Source organism: Hyla sarda, chromosome 9 (genome assembly GCF_029499605.1).
Source record: "Hyla sarda isolate aHylSar1 chromosome 9, aHylSar1.hap1, whole genome shotgun sequence".
NCBI classification, from domain to species: domain Eukaryota; kingdom Metazoa; phylum Chordata; class Amphibia; order Anura; family Hylidae; genus Hyla; species Hyla sarda.
Window position 1 is genome coordinate 57,315,326 of NC_079197.1, and position 22,865 is coordinate 57,338,190.

A 22,865-nucleotide genomic window follows, 5' to 3' on the forward strand; every position below is an offset into this window, starting at 1 on the left:
AAGTAATGAGTCCATATAAGTCCTTAAATGTCCATCAAAGTATTTCCTGGTCCAGCCAAATTCTCACCAAACACACCACTATGATAACAGCCCCACAAATGTAAACTACTAAACACTACTTAATAATAATAATAATAATAATAATAATAATAATAATAATAATAATAATAATATTAACAACAAATAATCATCATAAAAATTATAACCTTAATACTAATAATTAATCTAAAAACCCCTTGCCCGGTTGCATTTTTCTCACCATAAAAAAAACAAATAAATAATAAATAATTAATTTGGATCACAAACCACCAAAACACCACAAACAGAAAATACAATTTTTTTTGGGGGGGCCCTGAGTTGGTCCTGCATCCCATGCCCTCAGTACATGATAACAGACATCCATGAACCAGTCCAGAATGTTTTGTATATAAACCCCAATGCATTGTGATAAACCAACCCCTAGAAAAAAATTATATCCTAATATACAAACAAAAATAGTCCACCTATGCAAACCAAAGAACAAACAACAATGAGGCTTTCCAGCCACACAAAGCCCAAGTTCAGTGCCTGCAAGCCCTATATTACCATATACCTACAGCACAAAACAAAAAGACGAATGTGTCAGCATCAGCCCACCACCAGCCCACCACCACTAAGGCACTTTAACCCCTTAAGGACCTGGGGGTTTTCCGTTTTTGCATTTTTGTTTTTCCCTCCTTACCTTTAAAAAATCATAACTCTTCAAATTTTGCACCTAAAAATCCATATGATGGCTTTTTTTTTGCGCCACCAATTCTATTTTATAATGTAGTCAGTCATTTTACCAAAAAATCTACGGCGAAACAGAAAAAAAAATCATTTTGAGACAAAATTGGGAAAAAAAAATGCCATTTTGTAAGTTTTGGGGGCTTCTGTTTCTACACAGTACATTTTTTGGTAAAAATGACCCCTTCTCTTTATTCTGTAGGTCCATACGATTAAAATGATACCCTACTTATGTAGATATGATTTTGTCATACTTCTGGAAAAAATCACAACTACATGCAGGAAAATTTATATGTTTAAAATTGTCATCTTCTGACCCCTATTTTTTTTTCGCGTATGGGGCGGTATCAGGGCTCATTTTTTGCGCCGAGATCTGAAGTTTTTAGCGGTTCCATTTTTGCATTGATAGGACTTATTGATGCACTATTTTGGACTTTGGAATTTTTTTGCGCGTACACTATAACACTGCACACACTGATCTTTTACATTGATCAGTGGTTTCTCATGAGCAACCACTGATCGATGATTCTGCCGCTTGACTGCTCATGCCTGGATCTCAGGCACTGAGCAGTCATTCGGCGATCAGACAGCATGGAGGCAGGTAGGGACCTTCCGACTGTCATGTAAACTGTTCGGGATGCCGCGACTTCTTGAATCTTGACTTCTTGGTCTTGAACAGCTCCCTGAGCTAACCGGCATGGTTTTACTTTCACTTTAGATGCGGCATTCAACTTTGAACTGGTTAATAGCGTGCGGCACCGCGATCAGTGCTGCGCGCTATTAGCCACGGGTCCCGGCCATTGTTTATAGATCGGGGGCGGCCTTATGACGTACCAGTACGTCATGGGTCCTTAAGAGGTTAAAGGCAGAGCCCCTCCACAGACGAGTAGCCCTGCCAGCACCTAGCCTCTCATCCTCCAGAGAATGCACCTTCACCAGGTCACCCAGTAAAAGAATAAAGTGCACCGGTCCCAGCCTCCAAGGTTTCTGAATGTCCCATAGGCCCATTCCGCATAGGAGAGACTGGCCAGCCTAAGCCAACCGATGGAAGCACCCACCCTGTTGTAAACCTCTGTGTGAAAGGGACAACGAAGCAGAAAATGCTTCATGCTTTCCAGCATGCCTCCACACTCCTCGCGGGGACATCCCCGGTCCTCAGAGCTCCTGCACTTCAGATTGTCCCTCACACACAGTTTCCCATGGAAGCAGCGGCAAGTCAAGTCCCAAAACTTCAAGGGGATCCTGATAGAATTCAAAAGCCCTAAACCAACCTCCAGATCCCGACTTGGGCAATCCTTGAGCGCCAATGGCCTCTGGAAATGAGAAGACAGGACCCTCTTGTCCAGGAATTTCCTCAACAGAGTCCTAATCCTCCACATCCCCAGACCCCACCGACGAATAACCTTCAGAACCGGGGTAGCATAAGCCGGGAGATTCCCATGTTGTGTGCGAAGATCCTTCACTTGTCCGTCTGTCTCCCATTCCTGGAAGAAAGGCCGAAACCATCTCCTGCAAGAGGATACCCTCGGAGAAGCCCTCTCGTTCCAAAGGTTTGCAATATCGGTCTTAAGAAAGGTATTCACTAAGAATACCACAGGTTGACCATACACAACCCCCCTAGTCTCCTTGTATGGTAAGTAACCTCCCTCTTCACTAGGTTCAGTCTATTCCCCCATAACATTTGGAAGAACACACTGTAGACCCGGGTCCAGAGAGGTTCTGGCAACATGCATACACTGCCCAGATATATCAGTAAAGGGAGCAGGAATGTTTTGATAAGGTTAACTCTTTCCTGGAGGGTCAAAAGACCAACCCTTCCACTGATCCACCTTCTGATCGGCTATCTTAAGCCTGCTGTCCCAGTTTTGTTTGGGGTAATCCCCTTGGCCAAATTCGATGCCAAGGACTTTTGCAGATTTCAGGGGCTCTGGAAGGGCATCCGGAAGATCAAAACCAGGATCTCCCCCTCCCAGCCAGAGACTCTCACACTTATCCTGATTAATCTTGGACCTGGATGCTTCCGAGTAGCTGTCTACCTCTGACATCACCCATGGGCCTTCCTCTTGTGAGGAGACAAACACGGTGACATCATCAGCATACGCTACCGCTCTCAGAGGTGAATCTGGCACTGCTAGGTCCATTCTCACCCCTGCCAACTGTCCACAATCAATCTTAGAAAGGATCAACTGCAAACACGTACAGCAACGGGCTCAAAGGACAACCCTGACAAATGCCAGACCCAACCTCAAAAGAGCGGCCAATCCAACCATTCACAAGCGGGAAACTCTCTGCCCCTATATACAAGGTCTTAAGCCAATCAACAAACCCCCGGCAGGTCATATCTCAGAAGAACAGACCAGAGGTACTCATGGTTAACCCGATCAAACACTTTTGCCTGATCCAAGGACAGCAAGCACCCCTTCCAGTGGCCAGCCCTACCCTGCTCCATAGCCTCTCAGACACTGAGCACAGCACAAAATGTACTATGGCCCGGAACAGAGCAATGCTAAGCCCCCGAAAGGAGTCGGGGTGCAAACTCCACCAGCTAATTAAACAGCACTTTAGCCAGAATCTTTCTGTCCACATTGAGAAGCGCTATGGGATGCCAATTCTCAATGAGGGACGGGTGTTTACCCTTTGACAAGATGATCAGTGCTGACTAGTGTTGAGCGGCATAGGCCATATTCGAATTCGCGATATTTTGCGAATATATGGACGAATATTCGTCATATATTCGCTAAATATGCATATTCGTAAAATTCACATTTTATTTTCGCATATGCGAATATTCGCGTACGCGGAAATTAGCATATGCGAAAATTTACATATAAAAGAATTAGCATGTGCGGAAATTCGCATATGCGAAAATTCGTGCGCCAGTCTCACACAGTAGTATTAGAGCCTTCTTTACACCACACAAGCTGGAAGCAGAGCGGGATGATCACTGTGATGTGTACTGTGAAAAAATAAATAAATAAAAATATTCGTAATTACGAATATATAGTGCTATATTCGCGAATATTCGCGAATATGCGATATTCATGAATAAAATTTGCATTGCGAATATTCGCGAGCAACACTAGTGTTGACCTCCTCATTGACTTTGGCAGAGTGCCCAAGGATAGACACTCATTAAATACCTCAGTCCACAGGGGAACCAAAGTGTCCTTAAAGGTCTTAAAAGGTCTTAAAAGGTCTTAAAAGTCAGAAGTTAAGCCATCTGAACCGGGAGAGTTCTTGAGGGCAAGCCCATCAATCGCTATCCTGACTTCATCTTCCCGAATCATCTCTGTCAAAACATCAAGAGAGGGATCTACTCCTGGTTCAGGGACGGTTTCAGCCAAGAAAGCTGATACCTTATCTCGATCTAGAACCTTCCTTCCCAAGAGGTGCGAGTAAAAGGATCTGACGACCTCCAGGATCCCTGATCTGGACCTTTTCAAGGATCCCATACTATCAATCAGCTCTGAGACTACTTTACTATTCACTGACATCTTGCAGTTTCTGTAAGGGTCGGGCAAGCGGTACTTCATGTAATCCCTCTCAAAAACCAAAGATGCGTGTCTGTTGTACTGGCACTTCATCAGCAAGGACTTCACTCTGGAGATATCATCACGACTACCTCCAGTCAAGACAAGGTGCTCAAGTTTCTTCCTCAGCTCCTGGTGCAAACTATACCTGTTTAGGCTTCTGATGCCCAAGAGCTGGCGAAAGAATCTCGCAACCCTTTTTTTCAGGATCTCCCACCACTCTGACTTACTGCTACTAAGGCCCAGCAATGGTACCTGGCTCTGAAGAAAATCCTTAAAGGACTGTCTTATCTCCGCTTCTTCCAAGAGAGACAAATTGAGCTTCCAATAGCCTCTGCCCATCCGGGGGGGGGGGGGGGGGGGGTCTCTGTAACATTCAGAGAAAACAAAATTAAACAGTGATCGAAGAACTCCACCTCATCAACAGACACTGCTGAAGTGACGGCTTCCTCCTACAACTACCCCTATGATAGAGGAATCCCGCATGGCCTGGGGTGTGCTGGATGTGGACATCCACCAGGCGAGCCTCCCTTGCTAAGCTATCATAAGTTAGCTTGTCTTTGGAACCTCCCCTGTCTTGGGGCCTCGTGACAGCATTAAAGTCCACTCAAAAGACCACCTGCCGACTTGTAAAAAGATTGGGTTTGATCCTCATAAAGAGACACTTTCGGTCCCACTTAGACTGTGGGCCGTAGATATTAATAGGGCAAAGTTCTTGTCACTTCATGAGGACAGCTAAGATCAGGCACCTCCCCATTTCTAACTCGATAACCCGTCGGCATTGTACCGCTGTGGTAAAAAGGACCGCCACTCCGCTATACGGCTCTGCCCCAAGAGACCAGTAGGAAGGCCCATTCCTCCACTCTCTTTTAGCCTTATATATAGATGACATGTCTGTAAGCCTAGTCTCCTATAAAAATAAAATATCAGCATTAATATGGGCAAAAAATCATAAGCTGCAAATCGAGCAATATCTGACTTAATGCTGGCAACATTAATGGATGCCAGAGTCAACGGAGAGACAGCTTTCTTTTTCCCCCCATCCTTCCCATCCACCTCACCACCCTCCTCATCAGATGATGGTTTTCCCCTTTTTAGTGACATGGATGTGTCCACTTTCCCTTTTTCCGCTGGGGCTGCAACTGGACCAGACCCTACATCCCCACCACTAATCTGTACTCCTTCACCACCCTCCTCCACATAATCAATACTCAAACCATTATTACCTGTTTAAGCTGATGTACCCCCCATACCTCCAACCGTGCTGCAGCCCATACAACCAATTAAAGTCCCAGACAGATTTTTATTAACAGATGAATTTTCCAGTACATCCACTCCTTTATTCACTCCAACATTAACCTTCTCATTCATACAAGGAAGCCTGCCTAGCCTGTTTATTAGTGGTCCCAGACCTGTTTTTACTGGTATCCTCTGCCTCATCAGTACTGGAGTTTCCTGCTCCTGGGCGCTGCTGATCCAGATAAGCAGCGCCAATACAAAATAAAGGTTTAAGTCCAGTCTTTCTGGGAGGTGAAGCCATCTTAGCCCTGGAAGCTCTTTCACGATGACACCGCTGTTCCAAAGGAACAGCAGGGCCAAAGCTCAGAGCCACCGGAGCTCCCGCAGCCAACTCTGGTACAAAGCTGCCCCCCTCTTGTTAGGGAGCAACCTAATGTGCCAGAGCCTTTACTGCCCATCGCTGGGCCAATATCACTGTCCGACCTCACAGCAGATACATTGTCTGCTCCACCACTGTTACTGCAAACAGTGACGGAGCTCACTGCCACACTAGCCTCCATACTCTCCCCATTCGCCTGCATTGAGTCCACAGCAGAGCTCAGGCTGAGCTGAAAAATGGGGTTCACAAAGGGAGCTGACCCTGCGGCCAGTCCGGGGGGCTCAGGAAGGGGGGTATATACAAATGTTACCTGCTCCTGGAGCTTGGTCTTCTTTAGCGTTTTTTTCCTTCCCCCAGGTGCCTCCTCTGGTAACTCATTCCCAAACATGGAGTCCTGGAGGCAACCTGGGGACTGGTGCTGCTCTCATCCCATGAACCGCCATAGCCGTGGCTAGATGCCATCGCCAATTGCCCTGCAGGGAGCCCACTGTATGGTGTCAGATGTTGCAGACCCCCGGGTGTATTCGGCTCAACATTATCGGCCTCCGCAGTGTCTTCTTCTTCCTCCACCTGATGCTGAAGCCCCCTCAGCTGTCTTTGCTTCTCTCTCTCCATTTTTACAAAGCAATCTTCATTTAAAAGTTTTTCCTTTTTCCTCTTCTTCTCCAGATTCCGAATATCATTTTTCAGCTGTTTAATCCTGGCTGACAGCTTAGCTTTCTGGCATTAGGGTACAATGTCCAGCAAGGCTTTTGCCTCCCATTCCTCCTCCTATATCATATACTAGCAGCTCCTTGCTTCCACATACCCAAGGATGTATTCTGCCACCCGGGAGCTATAGGTGACTCCAGGCTCCCGGGCCCTATGCATTCCCCAATCCTCCTCCAAACCTCCATGGGCATTTAGCTTTGCTCCAGGAGGAGTATCACAGTCCACATTATCCAGGCTTGTTTTCACAGTACCTGCACTTCTGGATCTTGCAGCACATGTAACTGTGCTGCTTATCAGAGCAGCCTTGCGGCTACTCTTTTTATCCATGGACTCAGGGGGTGCTGGAGATACTGTACATCAACGATGTAAGGGGGGATGTCAGTGAGCATTGGGACAGTGGTGATGTCAGGGGGTGATGTCAGTGAGCACTCAGTGGTGATACTAGGAGATGACAGTGAATGGCATAAATGTAAAAAAAAACTGTCCAGAATTGCAGATTTTTGGTCATGTCATATACAATAAAAAATGTAAAAAGAGCGATTAAAAATTTTCATCTAAACAAAAATGGTACTGATAAAAACTACAGATCACTGCGCAAAAAAATTATCCTCATACATCTCTGTATACAGAAAATGTGAAAAAGTGGTCAGGTAAATTTTATGCATGTTCATTTTCTCACAAAAAGTAGTAAAATAAAACAAAACCTACATAAATTGTGTATTGTTGTAATCGTATGGACAGTAAAATGTACTGTGTAGAAACAACCCGCCCCCCTCCCCCCAACAAAAAAAAATAAGAATAATTTCAATTTTACACATTATTTTTCTATATTTGCTTCTATATGGGTGTGGCTTACACATGGGTGGGTGTATGGTGGACCCCATTTTCCTCTATTGTCCGGGGGCCCCATGAGTTGTCAGTCCACCCCTGTAGGGGCAGTACAAAGATTTCTTTCATGATCTATTTGTACCTAGGACTGTATTTATAACAAGGGGGCATCCTCTATGCCTAAAGGAAAAAAAGTTATTACACCAGCACAGGATTTTTTACTGCAAGAGCAGTAAGGCTCTGAAACTCTTTGCCAAAAGTGGTTTAGACTCATTTCTAGAGAGTAATATTATTAAAGGTTATAATCACTAGAGTCTGGACAATGGTTTTGATCCATGAATTAATTCTGATTGCCAGACGGAACAGAGTCGGCAGGAGAGAGAAGTTTGATTGTGGTATGTATGCCACCCAGCTTTTCCATTCTGCTTTACCAGACAGATACTTACTTAAAGGGATACTCCGGTGAAAACCTTTTTTCTTTTAAATCAACTGGTGCCAGAAAGTTAAACTTATTTGTAAATTACTTCTATTAAAAAATCTTAATCCTTCCAGTACTTATTAGCTGCTGAATGCTACAGAGGAAATTCCTTTCTTTTTGGAACACTGATGACATCACGAGCACAGTGCTCTCTGCTGACATCTCTGTCCATTTTAGCAACCGTGCATAGCAGATGTATGCTAAGGGCAGCATGGTGGCTCAGTGGTTAGCACTGCTGACTTGCAGTGCTGGGGCCTTGGGTTCAAATCCCACTAAGGACAACAATAATTAAAGAGTTATTATTATTATTATTATTATAATGACGTCAGCAAAGAGCACTGTGCTTGTGATGTCATCTGAGAGAATTCCAAAAAGAAAAGAATTTCCTCTGTAGTATTCAGCTGAATAGAAGTAATTTACAAATCTGTTTAACTTTCTGTCACCAGTTGATTTAAAAGAAAAAAAAATTTCACCGGAGTACCCCTTTAAGGAGGCTGGAAATGCTGAGGATGCACTGTGAGCCCTGCACGGTGTATTGCATGTCACACAGCATTCCCAGTCTCCTGAAGAGAGGCAATTTAGCTGGTGCATGATAGGGGGTAGTATTGAATAGGATTTCAAATATATGACAGAGTGAGATCTATGACTTAACAATAAATGTGCAATGAAGATCATTTGTCCATTGCTTGGGGATGCTGCCTCCACATTTTTTATTCTTGTACTATGATTGGTGGAGATAACTTTACAATCATTACATTGTTTGTGGTATGTATGATAGTGTTTAAGCATTACCTATTGGATGTCAGTCTTTTGGTACATGATGTGGGCAGTATTCCATCGGCTTAGTATGGCAGCATCAGATTATTGCCTATTGGCTGTTAAATTACCTGGAGCATGATGGGGCAATTTTCCATTGGTTTGGGTCTTTATTACATCATCAGTTTATTGCCATTGGCTGGTAATTTACCGTTAGCTTGATGGGGCAGTGTTAAATTGGCTTGGGTATGTATGACAGCATCACATTGTTGTCTATTGGCTGTTGATTTACCAGATGCATAATAGGGGGAAGTTTTCTACTGAGTTGGATACACTTTATGCCTAATGGGTATGCATTTTTATTGGATGGACATGAGGGCACTATTCTATTGACTACCATAATAAACATGTGATGATACAGAGGTGCAAGGTATACTTGTCAAATCGTGACGCCAGGGCACTGTTAACCCACACGTTCCGAAGTGGAGACAGCTTCTCCTGGGCCAGGTGTGGGGCAATAAACATACATATGGCAGGTTATGGATAACTGTCTTTTTTACTGAGGCAGGAGCAGAGTGGTACAATACTCGCAGTACAGAGCAGAGTAAAAAGGATCCAGTGTAACCCGTGGGAGCCCTGTGGCCTTGTTGGGACTTATGGTGCTTTTCACCCACTTGAATTGACTTGCTATTAGATATGACCGAGTTGAGACTTGGAGAAGGTCCAATTTACTGACACCAACAGGGTATGAACTCACCAAATCCTGTACAGGGAACACTTGCAGAATGGCGGGATTGATTTGATAAGAGATTTTCTTCAGGCTTCCCTTGGAATCACCTCACACTTCTTCCGACTCCTTTCCACACTTCAGCTCACATTGAGCTCTGCACACAGCTTAACTGAAACTAAACTGAGAACAGACTGAATAGCTCTTCTCCCCCTACGCTATATACAAGGCAATTTGGTGGTTCCCATTGGGCAATCAGGGTCACGTGGGTACTCTGCATCATACAGATACCCAGTACATTCCTTTAAGATACAGTGCAACATAATATAAATTGACAGATCAAATATTACAAGGGATATCACAGCATCACCTGAGCAACAGGTCCTAGGTCGGGCACCTGAAGCAATGTTTACCTGACAGGACACACTCTAGTACTGGGACATCACAAACACATGGCATTATTTGGTTAATTGGTTATCCTATTAGCATTTATGTACTGGTATTTCTCATTGACCAGTCAGAGTATCAGCATATGTTACATCACAAACAAGACCAAACACCTCCTTGGCTACCTTCTATTTGCCCCTAAACCCTGATGACATTCCCTTTGGAATACAACATGTTGAGGGAGAGGGTGGTGTATAATTTCTAAAAAATTCTGTGTCATTAGTGTTGTTAGCCTGCAGATACACCCTTCTTCCCTTATTATACTAATTACAGTGTGATGTGGACCATCATTTCCTTATACACATAAAGTTCGAGCTGTTTATATAGAAACTGCCATTAATGATCATAACAGTGTCTTTCCATCAATATACAGTATCTGTTTCATGTGTATATACACTTTTTAGCATTAACTTTTAATTCATGGTTTAAAAAATTGAAAAATAGCTACTAGGCTAGGAAGAACATTTTAGAATAAGGCAGAATAAATAGAGATAAATAAAAAAGAAAAAGGAAGTGTCTGATAATAAGATAATAAGATATAAAATATAATTACATTTATTGAATAATACTGTGAGGTATGGGGCAGGGCCCTTGCCTCAGACAGCTCACTAAAATAGAATGGTAAAAGTTAGTTATAAACATTTAAAACATGACGTTAAAATAGTATTGCACTTAAACGGTGGGACAATGGTGGGGGTTTATAATCCAATGTTTGTAATAGGATATGTCCAATAAACAGTTTTTGCAGCGCCGGAGGCTCGCAGTTACGAGCCCACTGAGTATACTTGTATGTACAGTAGTGCTAAAGATCTATCCTCTATACCCCGAAGGCACGAAAACAAAGTACAAGAGGAAAAAATAGATCAAAGTCAGGCACTTAGTGCCTCTTACCAGCTTCGGCGAAAGCAATCATATCCGCATAGCAGCGCTAAACGGTGATCCGGATTGATGCCTCTCAGCCTCGGCAGCACGGGGAAGGTGTAGGAGAGGTGAAGATGTCCGGTACAGATGGTTATTGCGTAGTCCGCTGGAAAAGGTAATGTTCGTTTGTAGCATGTGGCAGCGCTGGAGGTCTTTGGTGTGGGATCCCTCACTACCCCGACGGTGTGGGGAGAAGCTGATAGGGCAATAAAAGACCAATAGTGGTAGACAAACAATCCAAATAGTCCCGACTTCTTGTGCAAAGGCAGTCTTGGACAAGACAAGTTTCGGGGAGCAGTGTCCCCTTTTTCAATGGTGGATATGCAAAGACCATTGAAAAAGGGGACGCTGCTCCCCGAAACTCGTCTGGTTTCTTCCCGCGCCTTCGGGGTAGAGAGAGATCCCACACCAAAGACCTCCAGCGCTGCCACACGCTACAAACGAACATTACCTTTTCCAGCGGACTACGCAATAACCATCTGTACCGGACATCTTCACCTCTCCTACACCTTACATTGTCCCACCGTTTAAGTGCAATACTATTCTAACGTCATGTTTTAAATGTTTATAACTAACTTTTACCATTCTATTTTAGTGAGCTGTCTGCGGCAAGGGCCCTGCCCCATACCTCACAGTATTATTCAATAAATGTAATTATATTTTATATATTATTATCAGACACTTCCTTTCTTCTTTTTTATTTATCTCTATTTATTCTGCCTTATTCAAAATTTTCTTCCAAGCCTAGTAGGACTGCTATTTTTCCAATTTTTTAAACCAGTATATATTTGGCACACGGGTATGTGCAATGCAGTATCCTCGGTTTAGGGCTCTTATATTTTATGTAGAAATCCCAAACGTGTACATTATATTTCAACTTTTAATTCATGACAATGAAAGATAAATTTAAGTGAGCGACCATGAGTAGAGTTCCTTTTGGGGCCTTTGGGCCTTTTCCGTATTTGTGGATTTAGACACTCATCTCTAGTTCTCATCACATTATGTTACTAAATAAACTTCAACCCCATTCCATCATTCTAAGGAGATTTATTATGCATTATTGTGTCAGAAGTGCTCTACAGTTTGACAATTTTTGGCAAAATTACTGCACACATTATTAATTGGTATATGAGTAGTTAAAGGTGTACTCCGGCGCTAAGACATCTTATCCCCTATCCAAATTATAGGGGATAAGATGCCTGACCACGGGGGTCCCGCCGCTGGGGACCCCATGATCTTCCACGCCGCACCCCGTTAGAATCAGCCCCCGTAGCGTGCTCGCTCCGGGTCAGATTACTGGCGATCAAAGGGACGGAGAATAGTGATGTGATGGCTCCGCCCCGTGTGATGTCACGCTCCGCCCCCTCAATGCAAGCCTATGGAGGGGGCGTGTACCCAACTATATTGTAAAAAAAAAACACCAAAGGGGCCAAAAAAGGCTAATTCCACACAAAGGTAAAAACGCCAGAAAAAACACCGAAACGCAGGGAAAAACTGTGGCAGTTTTTCTGGCGTTTTTTCTGGCGTATTTATGCCGCAAAAATCGCAGGGCAAAAAATCTCAGTGGAGTCCTAGCCTTAGACTAAGTACACCAGTTTTAACTCAAAATTACCACAAACATCAGGAAAAAAATTATGTTTTACATTTGAAAGGTTCCACAGCCTTTAAATGTTTTTTTTTATTTTTTATTAAATCAGGCACAAGTTACAACTGTCACAGTTAATTAATAAAATAAATCACTGTATTGTACATATAATTGCTACATATAAAGCAGCCCTAATTTATATGACAGTGTAGTATAACCTGTAATCACAGCTTTCCTAATTACATTAAAGAGAGATTTTTACTGTATATATCATAAATGTGCAACCTCTCTGGGACCAAACTGATCAGGAGAATAAGGATGTGCAGTTGTTGTGTCCTAATGTGCAGTCACCCTCCATTGAAATCTGCAGAGATAAGGCAACAACTGAGGACACCATTGATTCCTCTTTTGGTATCAATGGGTCTCAGTGGTTGGACCTTCCCCAATTATGCTTTAATGTATTTTGTCATTAAAATGATTTGCCACAAAAACAATTTGAAATTGAAAAAAAGCAAGTAGTCAAAATCTTGAAGTTTTCTAAAATGTAAACAGTAATAATAAATTAATGAACAGTAGACTACTACTACTACTACTGAATGGTTGAGAATGTATGGAAAATTGAATAACTGATATTCTAGTTTCACCTGAGATGACAGATCGTACTACAACAGGTCGTGAACTGCCAGCAACAAATCCAAAGCCAACTCCAGGATGGCGCAAAATGATGACCTTACGTACAGACTGAGGGGTCAGCTGACCACATTCCATAGCACCCTTCCACATCACATGACTGTGCAAACAAAGAGGACAAAAATAATACTTTAATGTATCATTTACAAGAAATAAATTATTAAATAATTACAAACACACACATATACTGTACATAAAATAAAATTTGAGTACTAGTATGTTTTAAAAATGTATATTATAATTACCTACTGTAATCTTTTTTTTTTTTTTTTTGCCTTTTCTCTATGACACCTTCCAGTTCTCTGTTTAACCTTAATGGGTATATGTGTTTTAACAACAGCACCATACACCTTTTGTCATATGTATGTAACATTAATAAACATTAACATTTACTCATATAAAACAAAGTTACACTCTTGTCTTGCTAAGAACACAAGTGGAAACACACTTACCAAACTATACTTTTAAAAGTGGGTGTCACATTTAACAAGAATATATCAGAAGTTTATAAATGGTGTAGGTCTGACCACTGGAACCTACATGGTTCTATGAACAGGGGTACCCAGTTTACTTTTCCAGCAGAGGAAAATAGTTATGGGGCTTAAAGGGCTACTCCACTGGCAAACATTTTTCAGTGGAAAAAATCCTAGGTCATGTTGCCGCAAGCTACATACTGCAGCTTTGGCTTTAATAACAGATCCTTTAAAAATAATTATGTTATGCTTACAGTTGGAGCCCATAGTGATTGCCCTATTGTTTATCCTAATACATTTCTAGCTAGACATGTTTGAAATCTTTCATAATATTTTTGCAGTTAGTATAAGGCTAGATTCATACGGCATTTACTAGTAATCCATCAGCCTCTATTTAACACAAGCTACTGCATTGTCCTAGAGCATTGATTTATTGGATCCATAGAGCCAATTTACCAAAGTGCATAATTTTTTCCTCCATTAAGGAAAAATATGACTAAGTGCTATCAGCCAATGCCCCCCCCCCCCCCCCCCCACAACATATACGTCTAATGGACACTACCAATGCAGTGTGAATCTAGCCTAACTTTAATGTTGTCCCGACTTTCCCTGACACATTTGCATGGATTTAGCAACATTTGCCAAATTTTGACTTATATAATGTATATATGTCAGAAAATCAATACAAATACTTGAATATGGTACATTTGCCTAATCAGCTTTAGTTGCTATGGTACATGTATTCTTTTCCAACATTTATTATGCACTTTTGGAGAGTCAGAATTTTGTTGTGAAGACCTATGGTTTCTTTGTACGTCCCTTACATAGCATACCTATCTATTTTTTTCTCACATGTTTATCTGTTTAGAGCCACAGTCTGCTTACCTACTAGTAGCTACTTTTACAAGAATAACATATCATGTAACAAACCATGTTATATTAGTCTACTTCTGTGAACATAACAATAAGTTAAATATACTCCATAGAAATGCCTCTTAGACTAAGGGTACGTTTAGACGAGCGGATCCACAGCATATTTTACGCTGCAGATCCACCGCCAGAGGACCACTACAGGGTGCCTTTAGATGTGCCTGCTCGGAGCAGCAATATAGACACACTGTGATGTGCGAGTCGTCATGCACATGCGCAGTATACTCACACATTGCGGCTGCTCTCTGCCTAGCTCAGGGAGCAGGGGGAGCGTCCGCGATGTGTGCGAATACACCGCGCATGCGCGGCAACTCGCACATTGCTGCAGTGTGCCTGCTTGTATGGTAGCAGCGTATTGCCGCTCCGAGCAGGCACATCTAAAAGCACCCTGTAGGGGTCCTTCAGCGGCGGATCTGCATCGTAAAATACGCTGTGAATCCACTCGTTGAACGTACCCTAATACAGCAAGTACCTTTGGGATGTGGTAGAATGGGATAACCTGAGAAGTCCATCTCATAAAGTATGTAAAACAGATGCAGCTCAGTGTATGTCAGGGAACCATACAGATAGCTAGACCCATGTTGCCTAGCAGAATTTCTGTGCCGGATTCCACATTGGAATCCGGCACGCACCCACCGCTGCAGCAGAGTCCCGTTGAATTCAACAAGATTCTGCTGTACTGTGCACCCGGTGGAGTTTCCATGCCAGATGTTTCTGGTATGGAAATTCTGATTTCCGTTTATCTGCACAAAGAATGAACACCTTCATACTTTGTGCAGAGACTGCACAGAATGCATAGCCATCTATGAGATGTAGAGCAGGCAGCTATTGGCATTAAAGCTAGTAAAAATAAAAGCCTGAATTAATTTAAAATATGATTATAATTTCTGAAGTCAATTTGATGCTGAATAGATCTGAAAAGTTAATACAAAAAAAAAAAATAATAATAATAATAATAGTTTTTGTAGTACAGTACCTGGACAGCACTAGGATCAGACTCAGTTCTTTGGTAGACTGGTCTGAAATGCCCACTGCTAGTCACTTCAAAATCCCTTGTAAAGTTGATGTCAATATATTGGATGCAGCCAAGGCCATTCCTGACAAACATAAAACAATCAACAGTCAAATTCTGAGAAACCATGCAATCAGCTAAATTGACTTGTTCAATTTATATAATAGAAAAGAACACATTGGTTAGTGTAACATTATATTTTACTGCTACAGGACCTTCTCAAAGTTTCCACGCAGTTTTTTTTTTGACAATTTTGGAAACCTGCCACTCACAAGTGGATCAAGTAGGAAGGAGAAGTCCCTCTTTTATATTTCCATTACTTTTAAATACACTTCTGGTTTTGGATCAAAAACTGCACTGGCAGTTTTCCAAAAAATGCCAGAAAAAAACAGTGTGAAAACCTAGCTTAAGGCTGGAATTCCACTTTTTTTTTTTTTTTTAAAACACGCCAAGAAAAACGCCAATTCTGTTGCATGGCGTTTTTTGGGGCCAAAAAATGCTGCTGCCCGATGTTAGCTGTAAGTCAATGAAAAATCGCAAAATTCTTTTTCCACTTGGCGTTTTTCAGTTTCTCTTTATGCTTTTGGCGTTTTTTCACTCTTTTTTGGCTTTTTTCAGCTAGTTGACGGCTTTGCAAAATCGCAGCACGTTGAGCTTATGGCCCTGAAATTGTGGCGTTTTTCTCCCATAGAGGTCTATGGGAGTAAAAAAACGCCAAGAAAAACGCCATGTGGATTTTAACTTTGGCGTTTTTTCATGTGGATTTTATTCTCTTTTGGACTTTAGCGATCCAATAAAGTGATGGAGATACCTTTTTTTTTATTACATTAAAGAAAAATAATAAAAAAGATACAGTAGTGATGGAACAAATTGTATTTAATGAAATTTATCTTTTTTATAACAAAATTTGAATTAATTTTTAAACAGGGATCAATTTATGTGGGCGGGCAGGGCACTAAAAATATAGCCAACAATACTAAAAATTTAGTGTGTGTGTTTTTTTTAAGGTGGTACTACTACTCTTAGCATGGAACACACTCTGTTGATGGGAGTAGTAGTTCCTGTACTAATTGACAGATCACCCCGGGTGCCGTTGCGATCCTCCTGTATAATTTATAGATGCGGACGGCGGCTCTTCTATGGTCCCCTGCACTGCCGTATATATACACCTATTCATATTTCCTGCAGAGAGCTGTGATTGGCCAGATGGTTCCAGCCAATCACAACTCTCTGTGGGAAATATAAATAGGTGTATATATAAGTCAGTGCAGAGGACCATAGAAGTGCGGCCGGCCTCCCGCATCTATACATTATACAGGAGGATCACAGCGTGTGTCAGGAGTGATATTCACTGTGATCATTCCTTAACTGCAGGTACTACAGCTCCCAACATGGAGCAGAGCGTGCTCCATGATGAGAGTAGAAGTACCTGCAGTTCTGGACAGATCACAGCGGGTATCACTCCTGACATCTGCTGTGATTGTCCCATCTATTGCAGAGACGCGGTTCCTGCGCTCGCATCACTGTTCTGTACTCCTGGCCAGTGATGAGAACAGAACATCACTCATTCATATTTCCCTCTGAGAGCTGTAATTGGCTGCAACCATCCGGCCAATCCCTACTCTGGGCGGAAAATATGAATGAGTGATGTTCTATTCACATCACTGGCCGGAGTACAGAGCAGAGATGCGAGCGCAGGAGAAAGCCACTCCGCATCTCTGCAACAGATGGGACGATCATAGCGGATGTCAGGAGTGATACCCACCGTGATCTGTCCTGGACTGCAGGTACTATTACTCCCATCATGGAACAGTCTGTTCCATGCTGGGAGTAGTAGTACTACCTAAAAAAAGTTTTTAAAAAAGTGAGAAAAAAAGTGAAACACACGTACACACTTTATAAAAAAAAATTGTTTAAAAAGTTCATTATAAAAAAATCTAAATTTCCTTGAATAAAATTTTTCCCATCACTACTGGATCCTTTTTTATTTATTTATTTTTTGGTACCCAACACATTTGAAAAAAATGCCATAGGGGGCAAAAATGCAAAAACGGCAGAAAAAAACATCACGCAGGCTAGCGTACCACTAAAAGTTACACAAAAGTCGCACGTGACTTTTTTTCGACAAATATACACCAAAAATCTAAAATCCTGTGTAAATTCCTTGATTCCCCCTATTGTGTGTGTGTGTGTGTGTGTATGTTCCATCATCACTTCCAAACGGCTGAAGATATTAACATGAAACCTGATACACATGGTACTTATGTCATATGTCAACTACAAACATAGGATAGGTAATTTAACTCTTACCCACATCCATTTGCAAGAGTCTGGGTTTTTGTTTAAAGTCCCATACAAGTCTATGGGAAACATATGTTACTGTATAATTTCCAAACAGCTGGAGATATTTCGATAATACTCGGTCACGTTTCTTATATATCCACAAAAAATATATGGTAGTTAATTTAACCCTAACCTACCCTCATTTGCGAGGGTCAGCGTTTTTGTTTAAAGTCCATTGCAAATGTAATGTTCCAATACAGAATATACTCCTGTACAGTACTTAGGCCCTGTCAGGTTGAGTCCCTCATTGTCCTAGGGGCTCTCCTTCAGCATCTACCCCATAGTAGTAAGTCTAATGTTATGTATAGTGTTGTAAATATAGTGCATAATGTTATGTATAGGTATATAAAGTATAAAGGACCTTTAAGGACCTTTGGAGGTATCACCTGTTATGTTCACATGATGTGTTATGTTACCCAGAGTGCACCAGTTGACCACTTGACCTGCAGCTTCACCTATGGGCTTTTTGCTCAGCCCTTTATAAAAGGGGGAACCATTACAATCTCTCTCTCTTAGATCCTGAGGAACAGCAAAGCACAGACATCACAGATCCTGTGTCCAGTACACCTGGTGGCCATAAAGCCTGCACACCAGCCACATTGTCAGTAAGTCAACTCATTTATGTCTGCTGTCTCTACCAAAGTCAAGTCACTAGTCAAACCAATTATAGTCAGAGTTGCTGTATAAACCCCTTAAGGACCCAGCTCATTTTCACCTTACGGACCCGGCCATTTATTGCACATCTGACCACTGTCACTTTAAGCATTAATAACTCTGTGATGCTTTTACCTTTCATTCGAATTCCAAGATGTTTTTTTGGTGACATATTCTACTTTATGTTAGTGCTAAAATTTCATCGATATTTGCATAATTTCTTGGTGAAAAATTCAAAAATTTGATGAAAAAATTTTCAATTTTCCTTTTTTTTTTTACTTTGAAGCACTCTGCTTATAAGGAAAATGGATATTCCAAATATATTATATATTGATTCACATATACAATATGTCTACTTTATGTCGGCATCATAAAGTTGACATGTTTTTACTTTTGGAAGACATCAGAGGGCTTCAAAGTTCAGCAGCAATTTTAAAATTTTTCACAAAATTTTCAAAATTAAAATTTTTAAGGGACAAGTTCAGTTTTGAAGTTGATTTAAAGGACCTTCATATTAGAAATACCCCATAAATGACCCCATTATAAAAACTGCACCCCACAAGGTTTGTTAACCCTTTAGGTGTTTCACAGGAATAGCAGCAAATTGAAGGAGAAAATTCAAAATCTTCATTTTTCTGCACTGACGTTCTTGTAGACCCAGATTTTGAATTTTTGGGGTAAAAGAAGAAAAATCTTCCTAAAATTTGTAACCCAATTTCTCTCGAGTAAGGAAATACCTCATATGTGTATGTCATATGTGTTCTGTGGGTGCACTACAGGGCTCAGAAGGGAGGGAGCGGCAGTGGGATTTTGGAAAGTGAGTTTTTCTGAAATGGTTTTTGGGGGGCATGTCACATTTAAGAAGCCCCTATGGTGCCAGAACAGCAACCCCCCCCCCCACATGGCATACTATTTTGGAAACTACACCCCTCAAGGATGGCAACAAGGGGTACAATGAGCCTGAACACCCCACCCCACAGGTGTTTGACGACTTTTCGTTAAAGTTGGATGTGCAAATTATTATTTTTTTTTCCACTCAAATGCTAGTTTTCCCCCAAATTTTTAATGTTTACAAGTGGTAATAGAAGAAAATGCCCCCCAGGATTTGTAACCCCATGTTTTCTGAGTATGGAAATACCCCATGTGTGGATGTCAAGTGCTCTGCTGGTGCACTACAATGCTCAGAAGAGAAGGAGCCACATTTGGCTTTTGTAAAGCAAATTTTGCTGAAATGGATTATGGGGGGCATGTTGCATTTCAGAAGCCCATATTGTGCCAGAACAGCAAACAAAACCCACATGACATGCTATTTTGGAAAAAAAACACCCTTCAAGGAATGTAACAAGGGGTACAGTGAGCCTTAACACCCCACAGGTGTTTGAAAAATTTCCGCTAAAGTTGGACGTGAAAACGAAAAATTAGATTTTTTTCACTAAAATGCTGGTGTTACATTTTCACAATGGGAAATAGGTAAAAAGACTCCCAAAATGTGTAACCCCATTTCTTCTTAGTATGGAAATACCCCATATGTGGATGTAAAGTGCTCTGCGGGCGAACTACAATGTTCAAAAGAGAAGGAGCGCCATTGAACTTTTGGAGAGAGAATTTGATTGGAATAGAAGTTGGGGGCCATGTACGTTTACAAAGCTTCCCATGGTGCCAGAACTGTCCCCCCCCCCCCCCCATATTTGACCCCATTTTGGAAACTGCACCCCTCACAGAATTTAATAAGGGGTTCAGTGAGCATTTACACCCCACTGGCATTTGACAGATCTTTGGGACAGTGGGCTGTGCAAATAAAAACTTAAATTTTTCATTTTCCAGGACCACTGTTTCAAAAATCTGTCAGACACCTGTGGGGTGTAAAGACTCACTGTACCCCTTATTAAATTCTGTGAGGGGTGTAGTGTCTAAAATGAGGTCACATGTGGGGGGGCACTGTTCTGGCACAATGGGGGCTTTGTTAACACACATGGCCTTCAATTTTGGACACGTTCTCTCCAAAATCCCAATGGCACGCCTTCTCTTCTGAACATTGTAGTGCACCCGCAGAGCACTTTACATCCACATATGGGGTATGTTCTTACCCAGAAGAAATGGGGTTACAAATGTTTTTTTTTTTTTTTTGCTATTCTCCCTTGTGAAAATGAAAAATTTTGGGTAACACCAACATTTTAGTAAAATATTTTTTTTTTTCATTTTCACATTCAACTTCAACAAATATTCTTCAAACACCCCTTACATTCTGTGAGGGTGTATTTTCCAAAATAGGGGCCCATGTGGGTATTTATTGTTTTGTGTTTATGTCACAACCGCTATAAAATCAGCCACCCCTATGCAAATCACCAATTTAGGCCTCAAATGTACATACTCCTGAGCCCTGTTGTGCGTCTGCAGATCCCTCTACACCAACATATGGGGTATTTCCGTACTCAGGAGAAATAGCGTTACAAATTTTGGGGGTCTTTTTTTCCTTTTACCGCTTGTGAAAATAAAAAGTATGGGGCAACACCAGCATGTTAGTGTAAAAAAAAATTTTTTTTTACACCAACATGCTGGTGTAGACCCCAACTTTACCTTTTCATAAGAGGTAAAAGGAGAAAATGACCTCCAACATTTGTAATGAAATTTCTCCCGAGTACGGGTATACCCCATATGTGGCCCTAAACTATTTCCTTGAAATACAACAGCGCTCCAAAGCGAGAGAGCACCATGCGCATTTGAGGCCTATTTTGGGGATTTGCATCCACCACCAAAATACCCTACGGCAATGTTTCCCAAACAGGGTGTCTCCAGCTGTTGCAAAACTCCCAGCATGCCTTGACAGTCAGTGGCTGTCCGGCAATAAGGGAGTTGTTGTTTTTCCACAGCTGGATGCTCCATTTCGGAAACAGTGCCGTACAAGGCCTTTTTTTTTTTTTTATATTGGGGGGGGGGGGACTGTGTAGGGGTATATGTATACAGTGAGTTTCTCACTGGGAGTTTGAGCTGCGGTGAAAAATTTTCCGCATCTCAAACTTGCAGCATAAAACTCGCTGTAAACCCGCCCGTGTGAATGTACCCTGTACATTCACATTGGGGGGAGGGGGTGGCAAACCTCCATCTGTTGCAAAACTACAACTCCCAGCCTGCACTAACAGACCATACGCCCTGGGTCCTTAATGGGTATCCATACGCCCTGGGTCCTTAATGGGTTAAAGTCTGACCCAAAAGTACTGCAAGTCCCAGCAAGGTGCAAGGCCATTTCCATGTTACTGGTCGACTCTCTGGGATTCTGGCCTAGCTGTAAAGACTTTAACAACTGTCTAATCTCAGTAAAGCTACCGTTAAGCCTTACCTGGTCTTGGACTATTATTGCTGTGCCTAACCTCGGGATAGCGGTGGTACCGTTTGGGTGGTTACCAGAAAAAAACACTCTGGCATCATGAACATTAGGGGTTAGTAACACCTTGCCCCAGGGCTATACCATCTGCCCCATCCACCTACACCCTTCACAACCCGTGGTCACACCACAAGCTTGGCATCACCGCACAAGTTTATGGGAAATGCATGTTCCAGTATAACTTCCGTATGGCTGGACATATTTCAATAATACTTGGTCACATGTTACATATATGTCAAATATATAATAGTTAAATTAACCCCAAACCCTAATGTGAAGGATGGGTTTTTTGTTTCAAGTCCTTTGCAAGTATATAGGACTTCTGGTACTTTACTCCACAACTTCCGCTCTGCATCTCCTGGTGAATCCGGCTGGCAAGCCACACCCTCCACACATTCCCTGCCCCATCTTGCAAAAACACACCCACCCTTTAAGCCACAGCCCTTTTATTTTCACCTTACAGTATCTTTACCACAACACAGCCCTACCTTAGGACGGGATATGAGGATTAGTGAGGATTATATATGGGGAAGAGATATGAGGACGGAATATGAGTTTGGGATATGAAGTCTGGATATAAGGACGGAATATGAGGTTGGGATATGAGGATGGGATATGAGGACGGGATATGAGGTAGGGATTTGCGGATGGAATATGGGGGCGTGATATAGGGACGGGATATGAGGTTGGGATATGAGTTCGGGATATGAGGTCGGGATATGAGGTCGGGATATGAGGATAGGATATAAGGACGAGATATAAGGTCGGGATATAGGGATGGGATATAGGGACGGGATAAGATGTCGGTATATGAGGACAGGATATGAGGTTGGAATGTGAGGTTGGGATATGGGAATGGGATATGAGGACGGGATATGAGGTTGGGATAGGAGGCCGGGATATGGGGATGGGATATGAGGTCGGGATATGAAGACAGGATATGAGGTTGGAGTATGAGGAGGGGATTTGGGGTCTAAATATGAGGAGGGGGTATGGGGTCAGGATTAAGGACAGG

The 22,865-nt window shown here is 42.0% G+C and overlaps 1 protein-coding gene across 5 annotated transcripts in view; it reads right to left on the reverse strand.

Annotated features, from left to right (window-relative positions):
• Positions 1–22,865, reverse strand: part of FRMPD3 (FERM and PDZ domain containing 3) — a 445,976-nt gene that overhangs the window by 397,698 nt on the left and 25,413 nt on the right. The window contains exons 3-4 of one of the 5 annotated variants that reach the window (XM_056539303.1): positions 15,436–15,556; positions 13,011–13,156 (exon numbers count right to left, since the gene is read on the reverse strand). The exons of 1 other annotated variant lie outside the window; for it this stretch is intronic. In XM_056539303.1, coding sequence (XP_056395278.1) covers positions 13,011–13,149 — 139 coding nt within the window. In that variant the 5' untranslated portion in view covers positions 13,150–13,156; positions 15,436–15,556. Of the gene's footprint in view, positions 1–13,010; positions 13,157–15,435; positions 15,557–22,865 lie in introns of those variants that run through there. 3 more of the 5 variants (XM_056539304.1, XM_056539305.1, XM_056539307.1) reach the window with 3 other exon arrangements.